This window comes from Sturnira hondurensis, unplaced genomic scaffold, assembly GCF_014824575.4.
Source record: "Sturnira hondurensis isolate 20B ecotype Veracruz unplaced genomic scaffold, ASM1482457v3 Scaffold0016684, whole genome shotgun sequence".
Classification (NCBI taxonomy): Eukaryota; Metazoa; Chordata; class Mammalia; order Chiroptera; family Phyllostomidae; genus Sturnira; species Sturnira hondurensis.
This window is the reverse complement of record NW_028089315.1, coordinates 1,279,640-1,306,434: the sequence shown is the minus strand read 5'-3', so window position 1 is coordinate 1,306,434 and position 26,795 is coordinate 1,279,640. Positions and strand designations below refer to the sequence as shown.

General features: G+C 34.7%; 1 protein-coding gene across 2 annotated transcripts in view; it reads right to left on the bottom strand.

The window, feature by feature from the left end:
* Positions 1 to 26,795, bottom strand: part of PCDH15 (protocadherin related 15) — a 791,076-nt gene that overhangs the window by 293,039 nt on the left and 471,242 nt on the right. For both annotated transcript variants that reach the window (XM_037066919.1, XM_037066920.1), the window contains exons 11-13: positions 16,039 to 16,245; positions 8,556 to 8,690; positions 7,004 to 7,153 (exon numbers count right to left, since the gene is read on the bottom strand). In XM_037066919.1, coding sequence (XP_036922814.1) covers positions 7,004 to 7,153; positions 8,556 to 8,690; positions 16,039 to 16,245 — 492 coding nt within the window. The remainder of the gene's footprint in view (positions 1 to 7,003; positions 7,154 to 8,555; positions 8,691 to 16,038; positions 16,246 to 26,795) is intronic.

Sequence of the window (26,795 nt, the reverse complement as noted above, 5' to 3'; positions counted from 1 at the left end):
TTTCTCTGGCAATCCCCACACCTTGTTTATGTCCATGGGTCATGCGTATAAGTTCTTTGGCTACTCCATTTCCTATACTGTGTTTTATGTCCTCATGGCTATTCTGTCACTACCTATTAGTATTTCTTTTTTAAAAAAATTTAATTCTTCTTCAAGTATAGTTTTCTGTTTTATATTCCCTGCCTTACCCCCTCCCAGTGCCCCCCACCTTAATTATTGTCCATGTGTCCTTTATACTTATTCATGTGAGTCCATCCCCTTTTCCCCTATGATTCTCTCCTGTCTACCCTCTGGACCCTGTCAGCCTGTTCTGTATTTGAGTGTCATTGGTCATATCTTTCTTGCCTATTTGTTTTGTTGTTTAGATTCCTGTTAATGGTGATATCATATGGTATCTTTCACCTCCTGGCTTATTTCACTCAGCATAATGCTCTGCAGTTCCATCCATGATGTTGCAAAAGGTAGGAGCTCCTCATTCCTTTCTGCAGCATAGAATTCCACTGTGTAAATGTACCATAGTTTTTTGATCCAGTCATTTACCGAAGGGCATCTAGGTTGCTTCCAACTCTTGGCTATTGTAAATTGTGCTGCTTTGAACATCGGTGTGCATAGGTTCTTTTGAATTGGTGTTTCAGGGTTCTTAGGATATACTCGTAATAGTGGAATTGCTGGGTCAAAAGGCATGTTCATTTTTAGTTTTCTTAGAAAATTCCATATTGTTTTCCATAGTGGTTGTACCAGTCTGCAATCCCACCAACAGTGAACTAGGGTCCCCTTTTCCCCACAACCTCTCCAGCACTTGTTGTTTGTTTCTTTGTTTATGGTAGCCATTCTGACTGGTGTAAAGTGGTATCTCATTGTGGTTTTAATTTGCATCTCTCTGATAGCTAGCAATATCGAGCATCTCTTCATGTGTCTCTGGATCCTCTGTATGTCCTCCTTGGAGAAATGTCTGTTCAAGTTCTTTGCCCTTTTTTAAATTGGGTTGGTCATCTTCTTTGAGTGGAGTCAAGTGAGTTCTTTGTATATTTTGGAGATTAAACCTTTGTCTGAGGTATCATTGGCAAATATGTTTTATTAAATAAAATCTCTCCAGAGACTCTAGTAGTGAATGTGCAGGTCATTTATTTATTTATTTTCTTTTTTTGTTGACACTATTACAGATGTTCCTATTTTCCTGCCCTTTGCCCACCTCCACCCAGCCCCCACACCCTGTCCAGATCATTTAAATAAAAATATATCAGGGAGGGGTCCTATCATAGATATTTTTAAAAGTTTCTCAGGTAGATCTCTAATATTCAATTAGAATTAAAAATCACTGACTTAAGAGAAGTATAAAAGTTTAGTAATAGCAACTGTGGAGTATGAACTGGATAGTTAAGTATTGTTACTACAATCTACACCTTCAAAATATAAAAATTATATATCAAAATCTTTATCTTTCATATAGAGCAATTGGTTTTTCAAGAAAACTAACTCGTATTGTATGAAATGAGACCTAGAGACAATAGAGTATCAGATCCCTCAGTGTCAGCCTGTAAGATTGCACTGATGGCCTACAAAATGGTATTTCATGCAGCATAATATATGCTGCATAAACTGGAAAAAATCATTCCCATGCACAGCAATAATCTCTCCTAAACACAAGACGTGCTAATACTGTGACTACATTTCATACCAGGTTACGAAGGAGGCCAAGGCTGGCATCAGGTGCTGCTCCCCTAAGTGTGTTTCATGAGCCCTGCACATCAGGGTCACCATGTTTCTTTTTTACAATAATCAAGTAGAAGAAATACAGGTAGAGTTAGCAGACCAATTCATAACTGAGAATGTTTATGAAGGACCTGGTTAGTCACATCTTTATGACCAACTAACCCACTTCTTGTGGGAAAGGAGAGCTACCTCCTCAGAGCTAGTGAACTCCACTAATTGTTCACTTATATCAGGTCCAGATAGCCTCATTGAAAATAACAGGTTAAAAATGATCTGATTGTAATACTTAACATCTCTTATCCAAGGCTCTCTTTGTGGGAGAGTTTTCATTGTCAATTTTGCCTTTAATATTCTATTTTCATTGACATCAGGTTACTAACCAAAAAGTAAAGTAATTGGCCTCCTGTTGGGTGTATGGGGAAAGTCACAGGTGATGAGGGGTTTGGTGTGGATGGAGCATAGGAACCTGGTGTGTGACCCTTAAAAAGCATTTGCAGATGGCTTTTAAGGCATCACCTTAGTTTGGTTAACATTTTGTCTCTCAATAAAAAAAATCTACATTCTATTATTTCAAAGCCCTTATAGAATATTTTATAACCATACCTCTCTTTCACAACATACCAGAAATAACATGAAAAAACCTAATTGTAAAGCTTCATTTCTTGACATTTTAATATTTAAAATTAGAAGCATATTTACACAAACAGCAGTTTATGTTCATAATATGTGTAGTTTAGAAAATATATGCACTGAGAATCATGAAAACATGTGGGATTGTTTTATAAAGAGATACAAAAGGAAAATTAATTCCTGTAGCCAGCAAATGCCAGAAATAAGCTTTTGATCCATTCTAGCAAACATTTTTTTGAGAAATGGCTCTACCACATAATTGCTATTGTTTTCTTAGTTGTAGCATCCAATTTCCTGCTGCCTCTTTATCTAGATAAACTTACTTTCATTTCCAATTAAGTTATTATTGAGATGAAAATCAGGTCTAATTAAATTAAGTGCACGACAGTAACCGTCATTCCTTTATCTGAGTAAACTATAATTTTGTTTCCTATGAGGGAATGTCTCAGAGAAGCTAAATTCAGTTCTCTTAGTCAATCAATGACCAGAAATACAGTGGTCTCCCCTTCTCTGCCAGGGCTATGTTTGTTACAAGAGCCCCAGTGAATGCCGGGAACCTTGGGGAGCATGACACAGGAATGAACTTTGTCAGCTCTGCAGGCAATGTGGCAGCAGCTTCGTCTCAGAGAAAGCCTCTTCAGTAATTTTTACAATTTTCAGTCCATTCCTGAATCTTATTTTAGAGATTCCATCATTTACTTGCAGGGTGTGTCATCTCTTGATGAAATCCTTGTATAGGCTCAATGCTTTTGGCGCATCATGGTGCCATTAATTGAAAAATGTTTTCTTATCATGTCTTCCACACACAATTTTTATGCTTTTTTTAATGCTAAGTACTTATCACACATTGTGTCAACAACTTTTGAAGTTTGAGGTGTGACAGCAAAACAAGCAAGAATTAATTGTTCCTTCTTCACAATTTCACAGACAGAAGATTTGTTCTTACTGAGATCTTGGTGATGTCAGCATGCACTTTTTTTCTTTCCTTATTGAAAACTTTCTCCTTTTCTCCATAAAGCAAAAGAAGCACTTTATGGCTTCTGACTAGGATATGCAGGTTGAATATTCTTTTTTATTGAATTTATTGGGAATACATTAGTTAATAAAATTATATGGGTATATAGGTTTCAAGTGTGCATTTTATAACACATCATCTGTATGCTGTATTGTGTGCTCACCACCTAAAGTCAAGTCTCCTTCCATTAGCATTTTTCTCCCCTCTACCTTCTTTTACTTGCTCTCACCCTCCTTTTCCCTCTTATAATCACCACACTGTTATCTGTGTCTAGGAGTTTTTTTCTTTCTTAATCTCTGCACCAAATTATTCTTGTGCATTGGAGCCATCATTAAGTAAAATAAGGGTTGAATGTAAGCATTGTGATGCCATGACTATTGGTCTGATGATTCAGGCCGCTACCAGGTGCCTAACAGGTGGATAGCCTGTGGAGCAAGAATATGCTGAAGAAAATAAATGATGTATGTTCTCAGTGGGACAGAGTAGGGTAGCATACAACTTCATCAGAACACTCAGAACTGAGTACAATTTGAAACTTATAAATTGTGTATTTCTAGAATTTTCTGTATAATTTCCTGACCGTAACTGAACAGAAACTATCATAACTGAAACTATGGAAAACTAAACTGCAGATAAATGGGGACTGCTGTAAAATCCAGTGCATTTACATCTTCCCCTTCATTTATATGCACTTGCCTGCAAATCTTCCTTCCCTTTATCCTCAAATAAACATTTTATTAAGCATCTACCATATTAAGCCTCTATTTTGTGCTAAGCACTATGGATGCAGATGCTATAAGTACAGAAATAAACAAATTACATATCTGCTCTCAAGACAAATGGGTAAAGAGGCGATTTTATCAACATAACAAATGGCATACCGAGACAAATCAAATGCGCTGTGCCTGTTTGAAACCTTTGTCCCAACACCACATACACAGCAGAAGATCCTCACACAGAGATGCCCTTGCGAGGGGAATTTCTGGAGCCAGGGTTAAATGTCTCCCCTTCTATATCACTCAGGAATGCATATCTTATTGTAAATATCAAAATACGTATAGTGGTGACTTATTTCTAATTCATGTTAAAATTACATCATGCGAATTCTGTAATAATTCACTTTTGGAATAAGTATCAGCTGCATGGCTGACATGTCTGGCATGTGCTGGCAAACAAGTCAGATAGCTGCTGATATCCTGAAGTTTTCGGTTCGGGGTTGGGAAGGAAAAAATAAGATAATTCAGTTGGCCATAATGCTATGGCATGATGAGATACAGTGGTTATAAAGAAAGAGTGTGAGGTGGGGTGTGTGTGCTGGGAGGCTGCTGGCATTAGCTGTTAAGGAAGTTTTCTCTGAGGAGGCGGCATTTTGAGCTGAGGTTCGTGTGATGAAAGTGAGTTAGCCTTGTCAAATATGGGGTAAGAAAATGTTCTTTTTTAAAGATTTTTTATTTGTTTATCTTTAGAGGGGAGGGGAAAGGAAGGAGAGAAGGAGAGAAATATCAATGTATGGTTGCCTCTCATGAGTCCCCAGCTGGGAACTGGCCCGCAACCCAGGCATGTGCCCTGACTGGGAATCAAACTGTGATTGTATGGTTCACAGGCCTGCGCTCAATCCACTGAGCTACGTCAGCCAGGCGAAAATGTTCTCAATTAACAAAAAATTGCATTGAAAACCAAATACCATATGATATCACCGTTAACAGGAATCTAAACAACAAAACAAACAAGCAGCCAAATATGACCAAAGTCACTCAAATACGGAACAGGCTGACAGGGACCAGAGAGGAGAGGGGAGAGAATCACAGGGGAAAAGGGGATGGACTCACACGAACAAGTATAAAGGACACATGGACAATAGCTAAGGTCGGGGGTGGAAATGGGAGGGAGGTGGGGAGCACTGGGAGGGGGCAGGACTGGGAATATAAGACAGAAAACTGTACTTGAACAAGAATTAAATAAAAATTAAAAAAAAAGAAAACCATGAGGCATACTGACAAATATTTCTTCCAAACGCCTCACACTGAGGAGGCCACACCACTGTACTGGTATCTGGGCTACAAACTACTGTGTTACTCGTGAGTTGTCAGACTATTAATGGTTAAGTAAGAATTACTAGAAATTAGCTACAGAAAACTAACAAGTGCCTTCCTAGAAGGAAAAGAAGTATAAGAGAAAGGAGTCAAGCCATAAATAGGAGGGAAAAAGATCCAGGTAGAGGAGATAATTCAAGAAAATGAGAAAAAGCACATTCAAGTAACTGGAGACAGTTCAGCAGGACAGAAACACATGTGTAGGAATAGAGGGCCAAGATGAAGCTGGAGAGAAAAACAAGAACCTTAATATGAAGACCTTAGTATATTGTGGAAGCATTTGGACTGCTTTTTAAATACTCTGAACTTTTTATTTAGTACTAAAATATATAGACATACAAATGTATTATATGCTATGCTATCACATTTTATTATGTATTTTATAGAAATGTGACTATATATTATATACTATATATTATACATAAAATTTAGTATAATTTGGAGCCATTTGAGTATTCTTTTTTTAAATTTAATTCTTGTTCAAGTACAGTTTCTGTTTTGTAATCCCAGCCCTGAGTATTCTAACATATGTATTGAATCATGGGCTTTCATGGCCTAAGAGTAACTTAAATTAAGTCTGATTCTGAGATTTAGAGGAAAATCTTGATCAAATGGTCTTTATAGGGCTGGGCAACTGAAATCTTTGAAGTTTCTTTCTTTCTTTCTTATTTTTTTATTTAATTCTTGTTCAAGTATAGTTTTCTGTCTTATATTCTTTTTTATTGTGAGAGTGATTGTCTAAGTATTGCTCACAGAACTTCAGATCCAGGAAACCTGAAACAAATCTTACTCATCCATATTATTGAACAACTGACTAGATCACTTTGATGTACTGCCAGTTTGGAAAGTACTAAAATCACCTGTTCTCTAGATTTCTAAAGCGCCTCAAGGAAGAATGTTATTACTTTTTTATAATTAATATTCAGAATATTCAGGATACAAAAACAATTTTGAGATAACTAACACCTTATTTAAATGTAGTAAGTATAGTTAATAATAAAAAGAAGACAATTCAATGATAAATATTTTGCAAGTTTTCCATTTTCAAAGATAACATTTACTATGTAATCTTAATATTTCCTGCTGTAATGAATGATTCCATTTTATGTCCAAGTAACTGATGTCTAAGAGTATGTTCTGCCAATTTACTAATATAGTCCTTTGTATTTATCACCAAAGGAAACTTAACCATTTGCAAAATAGTTCCATATAACTTGAAGTCTGAAACTGTAGTTCTAATATTTGAAGCTTCAGTATAGTTAATACATTCATTACATTTATTAAATATAGCCAGTATACTATACTTTTAAAAAACCTAGTGTAAGCAGGCCAAATAGCTATTGTATCTAATATCTAGTTAATTGTACTTTAAATGCACACAGATATAATTTTATATGAAAGTTAAGTACATATTTAAAGCCTTTTAAGCTAGATATGTTATATAATAAGTCTGAAATTAATTTCTCTTTCTCTAAGTAATTTGTAACCAATGCATTATGTGATGCCCATGAACACAACTAATTGGAGTATATCCTATTACATGGGTAGTTACCTGTATGACGCTATCCCCAGGACTCATATCTGTATAAACATAGACATCATAGGATATTTCAGGGAAAGTTGGAGTGTTGTCATTTGCATCCATCACCCGAATATTGACAACAACTGGCTCACTTTCTTGCACGCCATCAAAGGCTGTAATCTTTGGGGGTGAAAAAAATACATTCAGTAGACAAGTCATGCAAACATAAGCGGTACAGAATTCACTCTTTCATTTTGTTTTTTTATATGTAATATAAATTTTTATTATATAAATTACATATGTAATATGTAGTTTACACTTTTAAAAGGGGACCAAAATATCTCATCAATAAAGAAAGTAATAAAACTATAATAGTATATATAATCAAAGTGTTTTAATGTGTTAAGAGGAAATTATAAAGGATTGTATTTATTTTCAATGCATTCAAGTCCAACCAACTTTTAAAAGTCATTGTGTAAAATTTTGTAAAGCGGCTTAAAGTGGTCAATAACATTGCTGATTTTTAAGAGTTAACTACTCTTTCATTTTAAAAGGAAATTAATAGGAAAACATTCTCTAATTTTACGTATTTTGTATATAACTAGGCAGTTGTATTTACAGCCAAAATGCTTATATCAGTGAAGAAAGCAGGTGCACTAGGTATGTTGCCCAGGCTCCTGTGGCCTCAGCAGATTAATGAACATAATATGCCGAAAGTGTTGCGTATTTTCTTCTATCATCAGTATTAAAACAGCTACATAAAAATTCACCAATTTTGATGATTTTTTAAAAAAATGCACACTAATATGAAAGTTGTCACAATACAATCTAACAAAATTGTTTCAAATGCCAATAAAGACAACTAAGCACTACTAGAGCCATCTTAAGGAAAAAAGTAATGAACTCTTTTGCCAACCCAATATCTTTATAAAATCTATTTCAGAAACTTGAAACATAGCTTTTATAACTGTTCCTTGTTTTCTTCATTAACTTAGGATTTCTCCATCTCAGTAGTACTGACTTTTTGAGCCAGATAATTCTTTGTTGGGGGGAGTTGATGCCGTGTATATTGTAAGATTGTTATAATATGTTAGGCAGCATTCTTGCTATCTACCCATACCCCCTCACAGTAGTGACAACCCGAAATGTCTCAGAATTAATAATGCAATAGTAACAATAAAATACAGTTTAGAAAAGAATCATTTCCATTGTGGATTCTAATTTATACTACCTCAATTTAAGTCAGTTGTGAGTATATGGTAAATAGAATTCACATATTTTTGTGTTTATCTCAAAAGTTTAATTTTTGGAAACAATGGTCACATAGCTGAGCAAATGTATAAACTAATGATGGAAATATTGCTTTGATTTTTTTTTTAATTTTTGATATTCTCTATGGCATTACTTGAACATGTTACCTTTTCCTCTCAAATAATTGACTTTTCAATTTTAAACCAACATCTCTTTATAATATATATAAATAAATAACTTTTATGTAATATATTTATACATATAAAATACATGCTACACACACACACACACACACACACACACATACATACATACACAAAAGTCACTTTACCGAAAAGATGTACGTGTCCTGCTCTTCCCGGTCCACTGGTTGAAGTAGAGTGAGGAAACGAGTGATTCCAGTCGGTGTGATGGTGAACACTGAAGCGTAATCATTCAGGAAAAGCTGAACCTCTGGGTCTTTCGTCTTTGAAAAGAAGAAAAAGCCATTATTCAAAATGTTAAATAATTAATACTCCTATTTATTCATGACCTGAAAAGTAATTTTTCAAGTTCATTATAAAATCAACATAACTCTATTAAGGATTTCTAAAGAAAAGAAGAGATTTTAATAAATATTTACCATAATTAAGCTAAATTATCTAGATGCCAATGATTCATTTTGTGGAAAACAGTGTAATAAAATAAGTACTAGTAAAATTAATGTAAAATTAAAGTAAGAAGAAAGAATAGAAAAAGTCAATTAAATATATATTTATTTTTTATTTACTATCAGTAGTTTTCAAAAGTTCACTGAGCTAAATAAAACAAGAAATAAATACCAAAACAAAGAAAATCAGAGCAGTGAGTTTTAGCTGTAGTAATATATGCATATGCATATTACTATACTGTTCCTATGTTTAATGTAAAATAAAAATAAGTTATGTATAATTTGTCACATATAAATGTCCTTGCTCTTTCTTATTTTAATTTTAATGTTGTTATGATTCTCTAAGGGGGAAAGATATCTAACTTAATTAAAATATTTTAGATGATTAGATTGAAAATATATGAATTAAACACATGTGTCTGATAAAAGAGTCTAGAATAAAATTTCTACATAAACAAGTGATTGCAAAAGTTCTAAAGGGAGATAATTAACCAAGACTTGGAAACTCTCCACAATCTGATCGCCATCCAGGAGAGATAAGGCGGTAACTGCTACCGTACAGTTAACAGAGGAAGAATGGAGAGGTAAATAGGGAATCTTGAATGGTCTCTGAATAGTGAAATAGGAAGGCGGGTGGGCAAATAAAGGGGAATTAAGGGGTTATTGTGACAGAGTGGATTTTTCAAGAAGGGTATAAGAATAGCCAAAAGGGATGATACAGGAAGATAAGGTATTTTTATATATTATGTCAACTTTTAAAATATTATATATAGTGTAATGTCAAGTATAATTTAATGTCAGATTGTTTTTCTAGATCTGGTAGCAAGGGCTGAGAGCAAAATAGAGAGCTTAGAATCATTAAACATGCTAATTTGAGAAAAAATAGAACTCATTAAAAAAATTTCTGTGTGAAAGTGAAAACTTAAAATGTATATTGCTACATTAAAAAGTGGGCACAATCTGATCCACCATATACTTTATATATCTTAAATTTCAATATGTGTTTATTTCAAATAACTTTGAAATGCATGGTTTTATTTAAACCTGACACCAACTGTGTTCATAATATCTCATTATGGGTGGTTACTTAGATATAGCCTGGTGGCTTCTATGTTCATGATTTTGTTGTGTCAGTATACTACATTTATTCTAGAATAATAAAAGTTAACAATACAGAAAATTTCTGTTGGTCTGATTATTATAAAATAATCAAAATTATTAAAAAATATACGCCCCTGGCCAGTGTGGCTCAGTGGATTGAGCGCGGGCCTGCAAATCAAAGGGTCACTGGTTCGATTCCCAGTCAGGGCACATGCCTGGGATGCAGGCCAGGTCCCCAGTAAGGGATGCATGAGAGGCAAGCACACATTGATGTTTCTCTCCCTCTCCCTCCCTTCCCTTCTCTTTAAAAACAAACAAACAAACAAACAAACAAGCAAATTAATTAAAAAGGTAACAAAAAGAAATATAAAATGTCAAGAAGATTTACACTGATATTTTCAAATAGGCACTTCATTGTTTTTATTTCATTGTCATTGCTCAAGTTGCTCAGCATAGTTAGAACATGGAGCAGTTTGATTAATCAAATGTTAGTTAATAAAAAGTTAAATTATTTATTTAGTACATGGGATTATATAATATTTATAAACATATTTTGATTCACACTTTGAAGATTCTTTTGTTGTACATTAGTTAATTATATGAAATTTAAGTATTTAAAAATGATCAGGAGTGTTAGAATGCAGTTTCAGTGAATAAAAACTAAATAAGTATGAGTTTTCTTTTTTAGTATGTATCCTTGATTTTAAGAATTGCAACATTTTCAAACGTATACGTTTTTTTTCTGCTCTCTGCACATCCAACAACCATGCCACGGAACACAGCTTCCTTTACTTATCCCTGTACGTTACTTTATTAATCCAAGTGGAGCAAGTTTTGATCTGTGACTTCTTCACCAATATTTACTTCTTTCCCTTTATTCAAATCCTTTAGTCATTCTCTACTTTATGATTAATACTTTTTTCAATTTATTTTTTCCCATTCAACTGTAGTTTCAGTCTGTAAATTTGTTAGACATATTCATTTGCATACCACATGTTTTAAACATTTTTAAATGCCAAGTATTATGATAATGCAATACTGCAATGTGGAGAGTTGTGAACCAGCATATATGCGTGGCTATAGTTTAATATAGTTTTGTGAAAACAACACCATTTGCTTTACCAACTTATGAAAGCCACAGATTTCCTTTGTCAAATATTTCCCTTCTGAAGGTAATATAAACACCAGGGCCCTATAAAAAGGCTCTCTCATAATTGATAACCAGAAACAGTAAAGGCTTGATAATTTAATTAAGTTTCTTGAAGTCTTTATAATAACTGGCTGGAGACAAATATAGCATTTCCACGAGGAGCAGCTTATTTGTTTTATGTAGAGATAACATAATACATAAAGCTAGTATTCTACATTGCATATCTAGTACATTCTAATATATTCTACATAGTTAATCTCTGGTTAAAATACAGCTTTTGAAGTTTATCAATAGGTAAAATAGTAACCTTTTATATCTACATATTGATAGATTGATGCTATTAGTGAATACCTGTGCATTTCTTGTAGTACAAGAATTTAAGAAGGAGGAATGGGAAATGTTTAGCCAATTACTATTCAAATTTAATATTTTAGGTTTATTTATAAGGATAACACTAGTTTCAAGTATGACATTTATGACACACTGGACAGATAATGCTTTAATTTAATATTATAATAGGGAGAGTAAATTTTATGTAGTTTTGTGTCCATAAATTTACTAAAAATAATTGTTAGTTTTCTGAATTGATTTGCACACAGAAGACTGATTAATAAATATTAGTTTTCTCCCTGACATAAGGTAATACCATTTTACTCTAAACTATACATTCAGTATATACCAAAACATTACATATTATGTCATTGATTTGTGTATTATTTTATGGAAGGTAAAATAAAATCATATTGACTCACAGCACAAAAACATGAATACAAAATAAACACATTTACAAATGCAAAGGTAAACAAAGATTTGAATGTAAAGGTTCTAAATTTCATCATATATAGTAGAATAAATATGTTTAAATGTGAATAGTCTAATGCATTTAAAATCAATTTTTGTTTTCCAGTGGGAATCAAAATATCACACACAATATTATATGCATCCTCATATATACACACATACAACACAGAAATGTGTACATATAGGCATATATATGAATGCATACTTAAGTGCACACAAATTACAAAGCATAATAGCAAATGACAAAAAGTTAATTTCATGTACCAATTTGAATGAGTTGATAGTAATTGCCTGAAGTACCTTATTCAAAGGGTTCATCTCAGGCTTAGAATTGTTCAGAAAGAATGCAGTGATGAATTATCAATGTTTGTCAAGAACTAAAAGAACATTTAATAGTTGATCTTTAAGTTACATGCAGTTTGGATTCTACAAACTTTCATACTACTATAATAACAATATAATGTAAATAATTTAATGTATACCTATATACATATATATTTGAAGTAGTTATAGATGTCTTTACAAATGAGAATGAGTAACTGCCTACCTATTTTAGTAGAACAGAAAAAGAACACAGAATCAAACCACAGCAATTAGCAAAAGAACAAAGACAAAATCAAAACCTAGTACCTACAGGAACTCCACCAGGTGGGACCTATGTGCAAATTAAACATGAAATAAAAAATGTGAATACCAATGACCAGAAACATAGATATGCTGTATGACATACATTAGTAAAACAAAAACCAAACCAAACAAAGTAAAACACAACAAAAACATGTTTCCTAGTATATTTAAACTAACAGTATTTTACAGGGAATATTTTATTCCTTAGTATTCTGATGTACATGATAGCATGACAATATTTATAAAACATAAAAATACATTATGTCTTTAAGACTGTATTATATTACATTTCAAACATGCCTTTATTTTAAAATAATAACACTATATACAGGGATGTGAAGTGATATGAAATTATAAGTGAAACAATGCCTTTCTAAAAGTCAATGTGCGGTATCTGTTGATTATTATCCTCTGTTATATTCTTATAACCAGAATTAAATGTTCAATATTTTAGTGATTTTGCCACTGAAAACCTGGTCATCTCACACATGACTCTTAAAAAATCTTGACCCTTTCCTATTCTATCTACAATCTAGACTATTTTGAAACTAAGAAGAGTACTTACAATATATAATCCATATATATGTTACATGCATGTATGTGTTTATATCTATGTATCTGTAGAAAAGGACCATTAGTAAATATAATTTGTTTACTTCTCGGTTTCTCTATGATCCTTCTATTCCTTCTGATTCAAATTATTTACTGCTAATAACACCACAACTAATCAATCCCATACATTTGAAAGAAGGAACGCCACTTGATTTTTAGACAAACAAATCCAAGTCTGACCTCTTCTTCACATTTGCCTTTTGTTGTGGCTACTCTGGAAGCCACTTAGGAGACCCAACTCCTATTGTGAAAGCTTCTCTGTTTGCGCCAAGTGCTTATTCTCCATTTCTGTTGCTCACACCTCTATGAGGTGGATGGCCTCTGTCTATATTCTTAACTCTATTATCTCTATTCTGATTAGTTTCACTAATTCTGACTGAAAATCAGCAAGAATTTACCATATAGTAAAATTTTTGCCTGTGACTGAAAAAGGCCTTGAGGTTTAGTTGTTGTTAATTTAGATCTTTAAATAACCTCATAATGACCATATTTTATTTTTAAAAATAGAGTGCTTGACCTGGAGAAAGAGATGATTCAGAGGGCATAAACCCATCTTCAACATATTAGTGACCATTTTGTAGATTTATTCTGTGTGCTATCAAATGAGAAATACATGGAATAATGAATGAGTTACAAGAGGTTGCTTTTAACTCACTATAAAGAACTAAGAATTAGTCTCCTAACCAAAGAATATGCCATATTGTGAAACAGTTAGTTCAATATCATTAGCAATTTTATGTAGATGTTAGATATCCTAATTCTATGAATTTATTTAAATTATAGATATATAGCAACCATATATGATACAGAAACCTTTGTCATTTTGGAATTAGGTATGCTTGAATTAGATTCACTTTCTGGGAACTGAGTGAAAATCACTCACTGTAGATAATTTTAGAAAAAAGATGGGCTTAAATAATAAGCAAATGGCCAGATACACATTATTTAAGTACTTGACATTTTTCACACAATATATTAATCATGCCACTACCCAAATATATGGCAGCATCTAAGGAAAATGTTCTAAGCACATCCCCATCAGCCCCAGATACAGGGACAGGCCGAGGAAACAGGGACCACAAGCATTTACCTTTTGGATCCTAGACAATTGAATGAAATGGGGGAAACTGGTGATGATGAATCTTACGTGGTACAACCAAGAAAGAAGCAGACCCCAGGGTGACTAACTCTAAAGTACAAACTCCTAAGGACCACAATGTGTTGCCCCACCCCTTGGAAAAAGCTCAGAGCATTTAAGAGGTTAATTGGCATTAAATCTCCACACGTAGGATTCTAGGTAGCATTTTCCAAAGGTTTTAGATCCAGGAGTTCTCCTCACTCCCCTCAGGAATACCTTGCTGTCCTTTTCAGAGTCCCTTAGAACACAATTTTAACATTTATTTTTCTAGAAGGAGAAAAAATCTGGTAGTACAGTCTTAATTTACTAAACTGATGATAAAACTCCATGTAATGAGATCCTAGGGATATTCTATAGCTGTGCTGCCCAATTAGTAATGTGTAATTATTTGAATTTAAATTAATTCAAATTAAACAAAATGTTAAAATGATGTTTTCAGCCTAGTAACATTTGAAGTGTTCCCTAGCCACACATGCTACTGTATTGGATGGCAGAGCTACAGAACATTTTCATTGCCCTAACTGGTGTGGCTCAGTTGGTTGGGCATCACTGCACAAAGTAAAACACTGCCCGTTCTACTCCCCCAGTCAGTGCACAAGCCTGGTTGCAGGCCTGGTCCCAGACGGGAAGTGTGTGAGAGGCAACCAATCAATGTTTCTCTCACATTGATGTTTATCTCCTTTTCTTTTTCATCCCCCTCTCTCTCCTAAAAAAAAAATCATCACCGCAAAAATTGTATCGGACAGTGCTATTGGAGAGGGAGAAATTGCTGATCAGGACATTCCTGCATTGTACATGATAGAAATCAAACGTACAATATTTTTTTTTTTTAGAAAAGATACATTGGGAAATGCTGTAGTGGTCACGGAATCAAAGTAAATTTTTTACAATTGGTATAGCTTTGGGAAAAGCATAATCTAAAAACAAACAGGAACCCAATAGGATTGGCTGGCTTCATTCTGTCCACTGATAATGGATTTTCTCCATGTCAGCAAACTTGGCTACAATGGCTTCAGATTCATTTCCATTTCTTTAATGCATGATGCTAAAATCTTCTGGCTCCGTTTTTTTCTTCCATTTCTTGGGAAGACTCTAACTGGCTTGGTGTATTTTCTGTCTGCTATTCATGGCACTTACCCTGGCTAAGGAAGAAAAATACTGTGATCTAGCCAGTCAGCCCCATTTCCCACCCGTGTGGCCAGTGTCAGTGCCAGAGAAACACAGGAGGAGGATGGGTGGAGCGGCAGAGTTCGCATCAACATAGCCACTGACAGAAGTGTAAGCGAGTCAGCTGCCTCTGAATGCTTTTTCGGCAATGTACCATCAGAAAAGTCTCCCGAGTTGTATCCAGAGCTGCCAGCATGATTCTTTGTACTTGTTGCATAGTTCTATTATGTTTCCCTATTAGCAAATTTTAACCCATATTAATTGAACAGTTTTAACCCATGTTAATAAATGAGTGTCCTGATAATTTAGCAAACTTCAACAGAAACATACACTTTCTACCTTCTACTGAATATCTGTAAACCAAGAAAAAACACAGCCGCTGAATTCAAATCTAACATACTTTTGAAATATTATCCTTGATATAGAATTAAATTACAACACTAATACTCTCATTTACACTTTTTCTCTATCCTATAGTTCATGTAACTGTGTTTTTGTAATGTTTGCTATTGACATAAGTATAACAAGAGATGTGTTAATAAAATGAGCAAAGTTTACATTTAACTTACATCTTCTATGTCCTTGTCCAGAACCACAATTCTTAGAGGGGTGGTCAAATTGACACTTTCAGAAATGGTTGACCCCACTGGGGCCGATTCCAGGATATAGCCCTGATAGCCGGGCATCGTGAAGTAGGGGGCCTGGTTGTTTTCATCCAGTATTTCAATATGGAGACTGGCAAAGGCAGGGAGCGGGTGGCCATTGTCCTGTTCAGCCTAGAAAAGAATGTAAAAAGGTATAAAAATTCTACATTTTGGGATCTTTCTGAGCATCACTTTTGATACTATCTATAGAGAATCTCTTTTGAACTGATATTATTATAGCAAGAAGTAATGCTTTAACACTAGAGGGGTTTAGAAAACATAAACAAGAAAATGGTTTCATTGATTTTTTGGTGTCCTGTCTTCAAAATCAGTGTGTAATTTAAAAGAACAGTAACAGTAATAACTGCAGTAAATTATTATAGTCCTCACTACATATTTTTGAAGAGCTAACTGCTTAAATACAATTAGACAGAACATTGATAAGGGGATATATTTGACTGAATTGCTAATAAAACAGTTAAATAATAGAAAAGATTCATCACTCAACTAAGGCATTAAACTTATTTTTGTCTCTTCCATGTCTTCTTATGCCACACTAATGATTAGTTCACCTAATGATTCATTATTGTATATAAAATTAATAGATTTTAGGCTATATTTTAGGAGTTCTCAAAAGCATCACATTAAACAACAGAGATAATTTCAATGAAATATTTTTTTAGTATCTATAAAATTTCAAATAGATTTAACAAAATATATGTTGTTTAAGTAAAATTAAAGTATATTAGAATTGTGTTTATTTTCTTGGTTATTTTATTTAGTTTTCAAACAATGATTACAATTTATAGTTCCACGCCCTGGCTGGCGTAGCTCAGTGGATTTAGCGCGGGCCTGCGAACCAGACGATCGCGGTTCGATTCCCAGCCAGGGCACATGCCTGGGTTGCAGGCCGGTTCCTTGCAGGCTAACTACCAGCAGGGGACGCACAAAAAGGCAACCATACATTGATGTTTCTCTCCCTCTGTCCTTCCCATCTAAAGATATATAAATAAATAAAATCTTAAAAAAAAAGAATCCTTGTTCAATTAAAAAAAAAAAGACAATTTATAGTTCCAATCAATTTTCTTAGGGTATCTCCATATGGTTATGTTGTAAATGCAGACATAGCAATGTGTGATTTTCTGTTTCTTAAAAAAAAAATGTATTTAAGGGAAGTATTCATCACAACTGACTTCAAGCTTTAGGAGAAATCATTGATATAATACACTAGTATACAAATTTACTGTCATAATTTTTTATTGATACTTTCCCTATTTTATTATAGTTGTAATTTGAAGTTAACTCAATGTGAAAGTTAAATGCTTCATAAAATCCTGGAGTGCTTTCCTAAATGGCATATTGACATTTTGGTCATGGAAGTTTATAGCTGGTTTAGATAGATATCTCTCATTATTCAATCCAATGGCAAGAACTAGCTCTCTAGAATGTAATTTTGCATTTTCTTCTCATTGTAATTTAGCATTTTCACCAATTAAGAGGGTAGGTGACAGATCACAGTGATGTTTGCAAAGCTACTGGTGACAATGTACTAAGAAAACTCATGATATATATTGTTACTTCATATTATTGTTAATATTGAAGATATTTTGAAATATTATTTGTGCAAATCGCTAACTTGAAATTACGGTAATTAATAAACCCTTTGTGGGATAATGTTATATAGAGCATTGGTAAAAAGCTAATCTTTCTTTTTTAGTATTTTGGTAACTCTATTTCAGTATATTAGTTTCCCATTGTAAGGTTTTATAGTTTACTTTATTCATTTAAATTTTACTTTGCAGCAGATTACCAAAGTGGTGCAGCCGATGTACTAAATGTTTATGAGCTCTGCATTAAGGACAACATACTGAAATAATCTGTAGCCTTTTCTAGACTTATGTATTCTTCTTCACACATAACCGTATGTGCTCCTGACATCCTTAGTATGGGTAAGCTCTTTCTATATCCAGTGGCTGTGATTAATGTGTGCTGAGCCATGGATGTTCTTCTAGGAGTTCCCTCTGCGATATACAAAAGGGTTTTGGATGTGGCTGCTTTACAGGACAAGAGGTAGAGTCTGTGATTGGTAAACATCATTTTTACAGGGAATGTAAAGCCATCATTTGGGCCATATGAAGTTCCAACCCAATGCCCTTGATCTGATCAAAGCAGGAGCAGTTCACACATAGAGGTCATNCATTTTCACCAATTAAGAGGGTAGGTGACAGATCACAGTGATGTTTGCAAAGCTACTGGTGACAATGTACTAAGAAAAATCATGATATATATTATTACTTCATATTATTGTTAATATTGAAGATATTTTGAAATATTATTTGTGCAAATCACTAACTTGAAATTATGGTAATTAATAAACCCTTTGTGGGATAATGTTATATAGAGCATTGGTAAAAAGCTAATCTTTCTTTTTTAGTATTTTGGTAACTCTATTTCAGTATATTAGTTTCCCATTGTAAGGTTTTATAGTTTACTTTATTCATTTAAATTTTACTTTGCAGCAGATTACCAAAGTGGTGCAGCCGATGTATTAAATGTTTATGAGCTCTGCATTAAGGACAAACATACTGAAATAATGTGTAGCCTTTTCTAGAATTATGCATTCTTTTTCACACATAACCGTATGTGCTCCTGACATCCTTAGTATGGGTAAGCTCTTTCTATATCCAGTGGCTGTGATTAGTGTGTGCTGAGCCATGGATGTTCTTCTAGGAGTTCCCTCTGCGATATACAACAGGGTTTTGGATGTGGCTGCTTTACAGGACAAGAGGTAGAGTCTGTGATTGGTAAACATCATTTTTACAGGGAATGTAAAACCATCATTTGGGCCATATGAAGTTCCAACCCAATGCCCTTGATCTGATCAAAGCAGGAGCAGTTCATACACAGAGGTCATTCTGAACATGAGTTTTCTTCCTTTATTTTGTATCTTGTATAAAAGCTATTATCTCACATCCTGGACATACTAATAATGCTATGAAAAGTAACAAAATTTATAACTTGTCTCCTTCCACCATCCCATACATACAAATATAGTTTATGAATGATGAGCGGAAAACAGAAAGCATTCTATAACAACAAAAGAAGTTCATATTTTACATGCAGCTCTTATATTTTTAATTTTTACTGCCAACTGTGAAGCCAGGAAAAATATATTATTTGCATGGTGAAAACAAAGTGATCCACGGAAAAGAGAAATAAAATCAAATTAGTCCTATGGAAACAATCTAATCCCTGTACCTTTAAAAATACCATGTGGAAGTTCTCTCTGAACGTTAGTTTGTTGTTAATATGACCGATATTTTGGGTTTATTACTACATGGTTTGTCCTATTTTAGGATTTTCAGACCAGGCATCTGTCTCTAAAGCTCACATTCTTAACCCCTATGCTATTTTGCTTTTCTAAATGTGAAAATATAATTTTGCTTCTTTAAAAAATGTTTTAAAATAGTTTGTGTATTTAATTTTAGAGAGATGGGAAGGAGGAAGGAAGAGAGAGGCAGGGAAACATACGTGTGCAAGAGAAACATCATGTGGTTGCCTCTCACACACATCCAATGGGGCACCTGGCCCAAAACCCAGGCATGTGCCCTGACCAGGAATTGAACCAGTGACCCTTCCTCTTACAGGACCATGCCCAATCCACTGAGCCATATTAGCATTCAATCAAGCTTTCTGATGAGTATTTGTTTATTTGCCAATTTCCTTAATTATTTAAATTTTATCCTGCCTTATCAGGTTCCCAAATAATTTTTTACATAGATTAGCTCACACTTTGGTGCTCTGAAAAACAGGTGGGCATCTTGATTCAGTGAGGACTGTGCAAACTGCTTTTCAAAAACAAGTGCTTCACATGACCCCAATTTGTCCAATCAATGGTCATTACCGAATCAGTGGGTCTGGCTTTTGGCATCTCTCATGTAGCCTGAAGGAAGTCGTTATACCAAAAATAGTCTAGTTGAGCCGCCTAGACCAGCTTTGCTCTAGCCTTGAATACAAATGATTGTTACTGTTTTTTACCTTTAGGCAAAGTCTCAAATTTCAGCAGGACCTAAAAGTTGGGGATGAAAATGAAGGAACCTCACATGAAAGTTTCTGGGTATCATCCTGCTTAGTTCACTAAACTCTGCAAATATCTGGGGATCAAATGTCCAATAACTGGCAATAGGTCACCTTTCTTTTCTATAATCATCGTTTTTCTCTAGGAATATCTTTTTTTAATATATTTTATTGATTATATCATTACAGTTGTTCTATTCCCCCCTTCATTCCCCTCCACCCGCACACTCCCTCCCCCTCCATTCTCCCCCCCTTAGTTTATAACCACGTGTCTCAAGTTCTTTAGATTCTATATTTCCCCCATTATTCTTGCCCTCCCCCCTATTTTCTACCTACCATCTATGCTATTTTCTGTGCCTTCTCCCCCCTTCTCCCCCTCCCCCCCCCTGTTTCTAACCCTCCATGTGTTCTTCATTTCTATGGTTCCACTCCTGATCTAGCTGCCCTCTTGGTTTGCTTTTGTTTTAGGTGTGGTTGTTAATAACTGTGTGTTTGCTGTCCTGTCACTGTTCATCTTTTTCATCTTCTTTTTCTTATGTAAGCCCCTTTAGCATTTCATATAATAAGGGCTTGGTGATGATGAACTCCTTGAACTTGACCTTATCTGAGAAGCACTTTATCTGTCCTTCCATTCTAAATGAAAGTTTTGCTGGATAAAGCAATCTTGGCTGTAGGTCTTTGGATTTCATGACTTGGAATACTTCTTTCCAGCCCCTTCTTGCCTGTAAGGTCTCTTTTGAGAAATCCGCTGACAGTCTGATGGGTACTCCTTTGTAGGTGACTGTCCCCTTATCCCTTGATGCTTCTAGGATTCTCTCCTTCATTTTGGTCTTGGCTAATGTAATTATGATGTGCCTTGGTGTGTTCCTTCTTGGGTCCAACTTCTTTGGCACTCTCTGAGCTTCCTGGATTTCCTGGAAGTCTATTTCCTTTGCCAGACTGGGGAAGTTCTCTAGGAATATCTTAGGGAGAGAACCTGTGGGAAGTGTGTTTCCTTGGGTCAAAGATGATATTACTATTACCAATTAATTAGTAATTAAAAGTAAGTGTGTTTGTTGCTTCTTGACCTTTCTTAATAAAATTATATTTCTATAAGATGAACAGGAACTTCCTTTATTTACACTTCAATACTCTAAAGACTCAAGAATGCATACAGAGTTGGACAACAAGGTTATTTATGAAAGTTTCTAAAATATGAGAACTTAGAAAACACAAAAACATCCAATAATTTATCTGATAAAATAAAACAAACTATTTTGAATATAATACAACTGAGGTGTTTCTAGTGTCATAAATATAGCAATAGAATATATTCTTGGTGGGTAAGGAATAGATTTGTTTGACAAAAAAGAAAAATTATTTTTAAGAATATAGAGAACAAATTCCAAAAAAAGCATTTATGATATGACAATAAAATAATATTGACATACTTTCACCTAGATAATATTTTTAATGAAGTGAAATATATTTTATTTTTACTTGAAGTAAGAACATGTCCATTCCACTTATAATTTATTGCAATTAAAACATGAATATACTTTTTTAATAATAAAAATAGTTTTCTTTACTTAGAGTTTGATGCAGAACCTGGCATTACAATGACTGATGCAATTTTGAATAATTTAAAAAAAGAAAAACTCAATCACTTAGGAAGATCACCAATTCAAAAAACTCTTGTCTAGTCACAAACACATCAGACTATTTAGCTCATGTTCTAAGCATGAGAATCATCTTGGTTGTAAATAGTAAGACAAGCCAGAGACAAAATTATGATAATGATGTAGTCTTTTTTTTTATGGAATGATTTTAATCATGTTTTCAGGTGTGGCTCAGTGGGTTGGGCATTGTCCCACAAACCCAAAGGTCACCAGTTTGATTCCCAGTCAGGGCACATGTCTGGGTCGTGGCTCAGGTCCCTAGTTGGTGGTGAACAAGAGGAAGCCAATCAGTGTTTCTCTTCTTCCCTTCCTCCCTCCATTCCCCTCTCTCTAAAAATGAATGAATAACATCTTAATCATGTTTAACCCTCTTATTTTGCCTTGCTCTTTGCCTCCCCATTCAGCAAAGGCCAATACTGGGTTGATCACATTTCCTCAGTATTTTCTCAATTAGGAGAAAACCCATTTCAGTACCTTATGTGAATTGGCCAGTGGGGATACTCCAACCTGGAATAGTTTCATTTCAATACACCATCATATAAAAACAGATTTTAAGTGGGTTACTTGTCAGAGACTGGCAGTTAGTGAGAGTTTATTCCCACCATGTACCAGGCTGTTCCTAAGAAAAATAATAATGATTAGCCCTATCTAGCTCTCAAGTGTTTAGATATATCCTTTCATTTTTAGTATTATATGCAACAACCCAGAAGCTTATGAAGAAAGATTACTTGGCAACAACCTTGTAGGAGGGCTAAGATAGTTTGTGTGTGTGAAGGGGTGTGTCGTGGGAAGATATGGCAAGGGCTGCTCAGAAAGTGACTTTCATTTGAACATTGTACTGTACGTGCAGTTGTACTCTGACAATGACCTTTGCAGACAAGAGGGTGTTACCAGAATCAAGGTACTGTGACAAGAATGGATAAAGTGCTTTTCTTCTTCCAAGTAATTGCAGTCACCTTGTGTGGAAGCAAAGAGGTCAAGTGAAATATCACCTCTGTGAGTCTTTTGTCAGCTTGCAAATTTGGACACCAAATTCCAAGTACTCCTGTAGTCAATGGCTGTATTCTATTTCTGTCCTGACTAACCCAGCTGGATGAATGAATGACTGCATGAGACAAGAGTACACTCAACATTCTTTCCTTTTATTAATTTCCATAATTGGCATCATAGGCAACTAATTCAACCTTGCAGTTAGAATTTTTAGTGGGCAATCAGGATGAAATAAAAGGATATAATGTTTTTTGGGGAGGGAAAAGATAACATTTTATGGGGCAATTTGACACTTAAAAAAATAGAACATAAAATTAAAATAAAAGGTGAACATTTAGCAAATGTATCAAACATGTCAATGAATTTCCAAAAGTGTGATTCATTCGGAAATACACAGAAGTATTTCTAGTACAGTACCAGTGAGAAATAATGCCTGACGTTTCTGTGGGATAATATTCTCTAACATGGGTACAGGAATTTCTCTCTTCCTCACCTTACAGATTTTGCTACTGGAGCAGAGGAAGTGAGCTTCTCTTTACAGACCTGCAGAACTGGGATGTGAGGTACATGAGTGCTTCACTGAAGCACTACAGAAATCCGTAAGAATTGGAAGAGGAGTCCATGGCTAGCATAGTTCCAGTATTATGAAAGTGTCTTCCATAGCCTCTGGCTTGCTTCCTGTGTCTAGACAACTTCAGTTCTGATATTTTTTCTTCTCCTAACCATAATTCACTGCAGGCTCCTATTCAATCTTTCCCCGAAGGACTATTCCACACTTTTCTTTTCTCTACTTTATTTGTCTTTTTTTTTGATAAACTGTTAATACTCACACGACAGCAGAGAGAATAGTAGCTTATACTTCACAATCTGCTTAACAGAGGTAATGACTTTTGATAGTTCTTTCATTTTCATTGCGGAGAGCATCCTTTCTATTTTAGAAGTGATGACTGATGATCTGTGACTTGCTATTCTGTCTGTCTGTCTGTCCCTGACACCTGTGATCTTTCAATCGACAATGTTCTCTGTTGGAAATTCATGAAGGGGGAATGTTGTCAGGTAACTTGAAGACAATGTGGAACAACATGGTCTATTTTTGTTTTCTTGTTTTAGCAATCCTCTCCTGAAATGTGGGGAGACTTGGGATGCAAGGAAAAGAGGCTAAAGTTTGAGAGATGTGTGTGAGATGATGGGCTGTGAGGATAGGAACTTGAGAACTGCGTGAGCATGGAGAATTGGGAAGACATTCAAGAATAAATTCCATAGGAATTAGATAGGATTTGAAAAGGGACTGGATGGGGACATATGGGAGCAAGATAAGTCCTAAGAGGAAATAGGAGCTCCAGACTTGGGTGAGTGGCTGGTTATTGCATTATCAATTGAAAGGAAGAGGTTTTAAAAGGATCTGTGTAGTTTACTACATTCCTACTTTTACACAGTTGTACAATAGTAGAAGTAGGTATACAGCCCATGACTGGAAGTATGGATGCAGACATCAGGAGAAAAGTAAGTCTGGAAGCAAAATTTCCCTATTTGGGATTCCCTTGAGGGCAGAGTTTTCATACATTTATGTCTCCTTAACACCAAGCAAAATGTCAGGCACCTAATGAGCTGTCAGAAAGAATTTGGCAAATTGGAAACTAGAGAATGCCATTCGCTTCAAAAAGGTTTCCATTGAATCCTCATGGCGTAAAGTTTAATTGAGATCATTATTCAAAGAGAAGCCAAACATTTTCTTGCACTGTGGCATCAGAGATTCACAAGTGTGGTTACAGTAGCTCATTCTCCCGGGTCTTGCTCATCCTCAAATGCCACTGTCCTCTGACACCTAAACTACTGAAGCAAAGAGATTTGCCAGGGACACCGGCGCATCAGCACTGCCATTTAGGCTTACCAGTTTCAATTCTGTGGCTCATTTTCGTGTGTCAGAAATGTATCTTATTTTCGGAGAAAGGAGATTTTTATTAACATACACTCATAAGTGGCCATAAGCTGTGTCTTCATGTGTATTTAAATATGGTGAAGTTGTAGGTACTCGATTCCAGTAGCCTTAAAAGATTTACCATACCAGGAAGAAACCAATTACAACAATTATTTGAGTATCTTCTATGCACTGTACATGCATAAGGCCACAAGGTAAATAAATAGATTATAATCTGCCCTCTTACAAAAGTCAGGAGAAAATAAAGAGTAAGTTCAACATAGAGTGACCAGAGCCACAATAGGGGCATGCAGAAATGCAAAGAGGGGCTTCTAACCAATGGCCATGCCTTTCCAGAGGAAGTATCATCCTAGCATCTACAGCATCAACAAAACATCCGCGTGAATTAGTGTTGTTAAAGGGAGAAATGATTCAGGAAGAGGGACAGTACTTGTAAATGCCTGGAGCCTAGAAAGAGCATGATGAGTTTAGGGCACTGCAAGCGGTCTCACACAGCTGGAACAGAAAACCTGCAGGGAGACTGATGAGAGCTTATGATTAGCATGCCCATGATGTGGAAGGAAAAGAAGTTCAAGGATAGCCAGATAGACAGTATGAGTAGGTCAATGAGTAACAACATAACAATCAGAGAGAACATGATACAATGATGTTTGTGACACTATTGTGACCCTTGTTACTAGTTCTTTATCAGTTTCAGATTAAAAAACACAATTATGTTTGAGCAATTGACAGTGAATTATTAATAACTTATCCATTTAATCTTTCTATTAGATGCTTAGAGTATTAAAATACCAACTAATAACATGTTTTAAAAATGGTACACTTATAATAATGAATGTGAATTTTCCAGGCTTTGTTATCGACACTCCATGCATGAACTAACTCATTATCATCTAGAATCTAAAATGCGGTTTCATATTTCTATATCATAGATTTTTTTGTTTTATAACTATGGTGATCACATAACATTTGATCCAAACTAGGGCATTCCGAGAGTGAAAGAGGTATTATAAATAAAATGTACAAGGACAAAAGGCATATATGTGAACTGAATGGGGCAAACCAAATATAATATTCTTATTTAAAATATGTATTTTATCTTAAAGTATGATTAGAAGATTATTATTGTGTAAAATTTGGAATAATGGTTTGATCCAGAACATCTTTGCCTCTTTTAACTGACACGTTTTATTCCTTTCGTATTCTAAGTAAGGTTAGAGGACTACTCCATCATGTCCTTCCAGTTTCACCTTTATGCTTTGTTAAAACACTGAATAAATCACTGGCAGAAAGAGATAAAGGGACGATGCTAAATCACTAATTCATCACCATCACCAGCGGTTAAATGAACATACAGCTTTTTGAAGCAGAATTCTTCTTTGAAGCCTGGTAAAAGATACTTCATTTTATTTTATTACACCTTAGCTTCTGATACAGAATTCGGGATCAAATCTAATGAAAGCTTTCGTGGTCAATAAAAAATGAAGCATTATTAAAATAAGAAAAAGGGAAGAAAGTAAAAGTCTTACCACAGGAGAGAACTCCCATATTGTAGCAATTCAGTGGACCTCTATGCAAAACCACAATATTCAGCTATTATTTAAGCAGGGGGCACGTTATTATTCTCACAGACTGATACCTTTGCTTATTATCCTCTTGATTGCACACAAAACACAGTTATTTTAACTAATAATGTCTGTAAAAAATCCCATTAAAATACAAGTTATTAATACGAAATGAAAAATACCTGCATTTTATTCTGATTGAGGTTTGTTTCTATAATTGATGGACTGGGTTTTAATGTAACTGGGTAAACTAAGACCACTGACTTCGATAATGGAGAAAAATAATTAATTTCAAGTTTCCTATGAGGTAGTTTGGAAACAGTGCCTTGTCAAGTTTCTTAACTCCCCCAGGGAAGCAGCACAGCACGGCTCCAGGTAGACAGACAGCAGACAACAGACACACATTTTTGAGTTTTATAGGGTCCTATGATAAAAAATTAATGTAGTCAACGC